At 43.0% G+C, this 5,000-nt stretch overlaps 1 protein-coding gene across 5 annotated transcripts in view; it reads right to left on the bottom strand.

Annotated features, from left to right (window-relative positions):
• The window catches only part of LOC122252159 (uncharacterized), a 27,808-nt gene that overhangs the window by 3,877 nt on the left and 18,931 nt on the right, over positions 1-5,000 (bottom strand). For 3 of the 5 annotated variants that reach the window (XM_086548735.1, XM_043014479.2, XM_043014480.2), the window contains one exon: positions 3,123-3,296. The exons of the other annotated variants lie outside the window; for them this stretch is intronic. In XM_086548735.1, coding sequence (XP_086404861.1) covers positions 3,123-3,296 — 174 coding nt within the window. The remainder of the gene's footprint in view (positions 1-3,122; positions 3,297-5,000) is intronic. 5 annotated transcript variants of the gene reach the window in all.

Raw genomic sequence — 5,000 nt, 5'->3', positions numbered from 1 at the left:
CCTTTCTACAAAGTAGGTAAAACAATATGGATGGGTTCAATTCTGGATAACTATTGTGCCTCAGGAAATGCATCCTAGATTAATTTGTGAGGCTCATGATAATACTGCAAGTGGCCACCTATGGGTGGACAAGACCATGGGATGCCTGCCCTAGTAGCTTTACTGGTTTGGGATGCATAGGGATGTCCAGAGGTGGTGCCGGGTGTGTGACGTCTGCAATGTCAAAAAGGGCCCAGCCACAAGGGGAAAAGCACTGCTGCAGCTGAATTGTGTAGGAGCATCAATGGAACGCATAGCTGTGGACATAGCAGGCCTATTCCCCACTATAAGCTCTGGTGTTGCTATGGACCATTCTACAAGGTGGCCAGAGGCATACGCGATACAAATCCACGAAGCACCGACCATAGCAGAAGTCTTAGTGAAAGAATTCTTTGCTCGTTTTGGAGTTCCTTGGGAGCTGCATTCCAACCAAGAGTGGGAGTTCGAAGCCTCTGTATTCCAGGAGTGCTGCCAACTGATGGGAATTCAGAAAATCTATATAACTCCCCTTTGTCCCCAGTTGGATGGGATAGTTGAGAGATTTAACCACACTCTCACTTGAGAATTGGTGAAGTACTGCCAAGTGGGGCAGTCAGAACAGGACTGCAAGATCTCTCTCCTGCTAATGATTTACCACTCAGCTGAGCACGAAGCCACCACCTTCACTTCAGCAAGCCTGATGTTTGGGAGAGGGATGTAGGTGCCCTTGGACATTGTGACTGAACATCCTGAAGAGGACCTACCTGAGACCACTGAAGAGTATGCCATTGCTCTATGGGACTGGATGGAGGAGGTACACCACCAGGTGAGGGATAACCTCAAGTTGGCTGGAGAGGCTATGCAACAGTGGTATGACAGGAGTGCCTGTGCCATCAAGTATGAGTCAGGAAATCAAGTTAACTTTCCCATCAGCAAAAAAGGGCTGTCGCCAAAGCTCTAGAGTCCTTGGGAGGGACCTTACACTGTTGTAGAGACGACCTCAGGAGTTAACTTTTGAATACCTCATCATATTGGGGCTGGATTCACAAACATAAGATTGTAAGGCATTTACCAGCGGTCAGTTACCAGAACGTTTACTAGTCATGGTAAAGTGGGATTTATTAAGCAATAGCAAGTCATCTGGCAAGGGTAAATCAATTTTTCCAGCGAAGTTTGATGGCAACTTGGGTAAATCGATTTAGTCAACCAGTGAGCTCCTTGTAAGTTTCTTTAGGCTCCTTTGACCAATCTCATATGTAAACAAAGCCCGACCCAGTAGCAAGAATTGTATATAAAGTAATGCAAATACAGTTCGTACTTTCTTCATTGTAAATATAGTATGATGGAAAAGTGCAATTCATAAAAACAAATTAATAAATATGAACTGGTTTGATTATTATTATCTGTGTTCCATAAAGACCTTCCTGACTATTGGTCTGTCTAAACCACATTGCTCATTATTTGTAGAGCTTGTTGTACTTTGCGAGTCGTTTAATAGGCATGGAGGCTACTTCCATATCTATTATTGTTTTTTCCAGAGTTCCGATAGGCGCAGAAGCTGATTCAATCATGAGTTGAACTCAATTGTATTTATCTGAATCAAACAACATTTATATATTCAGTGCCTTTCAATTATGTCATAGAAAAAATAATATGTTTGAATTCATCAAACTATTAATTACATGTATTATTTAAGGAGATATGTAGTCCCCTTAAATGTTATTGTATGCCTGTGGCTGTCTGCAAATTTACCCTAAGATACATGTACATTATTCTCACTTATTCACTTACCATCATTCCAATAATCACAGGTATAAATCCAAACTAAAGTGTCACCTTAAATGTTGACTTTTGGCCAAGATAAAGCATGAAGAGAGAGTTGTCACTGTAGTCACCAGCAGACTTACCAGTGTTCCAACCACTGGTGGTGAATACCAGTGTGGTCTGTTTACAATCATAATGGTAGTTAACAGGGTATTTACCATCATCAGTGCATTAGTGAATCTGGCCCCAGATTGGTAGTGAATCTGGCACGAGAAGCGAGAGGATCAACCCAGGAGGAGACCAAGATTAAGGGGCGGGTAACCTGTCTCTCCCATGACCACAATGGCCACCAATCCAGCGTGAGGTGTGTGGGGTAAAGCCCTTGGGAACCCTGCATGCAAATGTCAGGCCCTATAGCCCACAATCAACATTCATTTGGGGCAGTGCTGAGAAGGTTGGCAGAGGTGGCACTCACCCAGAGACAGCCAGAGGTTTCACCTCCAACAGGGTGGAGGCATGGAATATCATTCATTACATTAGGGTCATTGACTACCATTATAATTGAGGGCATTGATATATCTGAGGGTGGAGGTGGCTCCCTCTCAGATATTAGACCTGGCATGATTAGTAAGAATGTTCTATGGTACCCCACTTCCATGGCTGATAGCTGCCCTCGGTAAGATATCTACCCTGTTCTGGGTGAATTCAATACAGCATTCTGCTGTGAATGAGCTGGCTCCAAGATGTCTATCAGTCCCAATAGCTCTGGAACTGAACTGGTAGTATGAACAGCTCCTGATACCAGTACCCCACCTTAAAATGCTAGACATGGTACAGCAATGCAGTTAATGTAAATTTCACAAAGCTCTGTGAAATACCCCAGCAACATGACCATGAAAGAACTCCAAGAAAGTTGAAACCGAATCATATGCGCAAGACTAAATGCTGATGCAAAATAAATTTTGAAAGAGCTCTATCTAACTTAAATCACAAGTGCAGATAAGGAGGAAGAGGAAGAGGAGGAGGAGGAGGAGGAGAAGGAAAAGAAGAAGGTGGTGGTGGTTGTGGTGGTGGTGGTAGGTAGTGGCGGCGGTGGCATTGGAGGTGGCAGTGGCAATGGAGGAGGAGGATGAGGAGAAAAAGGAGAAAGAGGAAGAGAAAGGGCAAGTAGGAGGAGGAACATAATGAGTAATGATAGAAATAATTATGATAATAAATAAAAAATAAAAATAATGGCATCAATTGTCATTAATTAAAATAACAGCAATAGAATTAGTAACAATATCCTAATCAAAATAATAATAAAACAAACAGAGGCAAGATAAGCACCTCATACCAACCTCATACACCTCTTCCTGGTTGGCACCGGCTGTCTTGAAGTACTTGTTGAGGAGGGTGTCACAGTTAAGCTCAGCCTCGGGAACCCAGGAGTCATCCTTGGGGCCAAAGCCTTTCCACCTCACCTTATACTCCGTGAAGCGCCCCCGTACGCGGTGGTCCACTACTGCCTCCACCTAGACCACATACAGATTGTGTTATAAGCTTACGCTGGCTTTCAGTAAGGCTCATCCATGTGTTTGAATCCCCAGGAGTTATCATGACTTCTCTTTGCTTTATTCCTTTCGAATAAGATGTGACCTTAGCACAAACATGAACAAGTAGAAAATTAAGTGCGATACATGATACTGTTGAGTCAACATTTTAAGATATGTGATAAATAATAAACAAAACATTACATCAATTAATAGCATTACATACTTTATCTGCATTCATATAATTTACACTGTATATAAATGAACATAAGGATAAAGAATATACAAGATATACATCTGTATGGGTGTGTGGGTGGTGTGGATATGGGTGTGTGGGTAGGTGAGTGGGTGTGTGGGTGGGTAAGGGAGTGAGTGGTATGTGGGTATGGGTGGGTGGTTGTGTGTAGGTGTGGATGTGGGTAAGTGTGGATCTAGTTAGGTACGGCAGTGTAGGTGGGTGTCTAGGTAGGTGTGTGGGTGGGTGTGTAGGTGGGTGTGTAGGTGGGTGTGTAGGTGGGTGTGTAGGTGGGTGTGTAGGTGGGTGTGTAGGTGGGTGTGTAGGTGGGTGTGTAGGTGGGTGTGTAGGTGGGTGGATGTGTGTGTGTGTGTGTGTGTGTGTGTGTGTGTGTGTGTGTGTGTGTGTGTGTGTGTGTGTGTGTGTGTGTGGGTGGGTGTGGGTGTGGGTGTGGGTGTGTGTGTGTGTGTGTATGGGTGGGTGTGTGGGTGGGTGGGTATGGGTGTATGGGTGTGTGGGTGGTGAGTGGTGTGTGGGTGTGGGTGGGTGGTTGTGTGTAGGTGGGTGTGGGTATGTGGGTGAATATAGTGTGTGGGCGGGTGTGGTATGTGGGCGTGTTTGGGTATGTGGGCAAATGGGTGTGGGTATGTGGGTATATGGGTGTGTGTATGTGTGTGGGTATGAGAGTGTGGGTATATGGGTGGGTGAGTTTATGTGGGTGTGTAGGGTATATGGATGTGTGGGCTGGTATGGTATGTGCCTATGTGTGTATTCAAAAGTGTGTGCAAATACGTGGGTATGCATCTCCTTTAACCCATTCATGACTGGATGTATTTTTGCCTACTCCCGCTTAGGCCGGGAAGATAACAAGCACACGACGCTTTGTGCCAGGGTGTTTTCTCGCTGCGTGGGGCTATGCTGATCCTCTCAGAGCATTTTTTACTCACCCTATTCTCATGGTTTTCATGAATGTGCCTACAATGTGAAGGCACATAAAAATATTGCCATGTTCAGAGGAGTTATTTTAGTTGAAAAACATATTACAGTAATGCTTATTTAGTTTTATTTTATTGAACTTTGCCTATATTCTTCACTTCTATGTGAAAATAAGCAATCTCTTATTGGGGCATCAAAAAACATGTTTTACACTTTTTTTTTCCCAAAAAACAAAAAGAACAATATGAATAATCAAACACATACATATGAGTATGTACATGTACCCCGTGACGTGACATGACATGATATCACGGGTAATCAATGAATTAGAAGTAGTTTTGCATTAGTAATTTTTTACTTTATTTTATTTCTTGGCCAAACACATTTGATTTTACAATAGTTTTTTGACTCAGATCTTTTTATTCAACTGATTAAGAAGCAGAAATTACCATGATGTCATCAATATCACATAGTTTTCTTTGATGTCATTTTTTTAAATGTCAAAGTATCAAGTT

Source organism: Penaeus japonicus, unplaced genomic scaffold, assembly GCF_977035675.1.
Source record: "Penaeus japonicus unplaced genomic scaffold, GWHDUDI00000001_assembly GWHDUDI00000021, whole genome shotgun sequence".
Classification (NCBI taxonomy): domain Eukaryota; kingdom Metazoa; phylum Arthropoda; class Malacostraca; order Decapoda; family Penaeidae; genus Penaeus; species Penaeus japonicus.
Note: the sequence above shows the minus strand (reverse complement) of the source record. Positions and strands in the feature narration are given on the sequence as shown.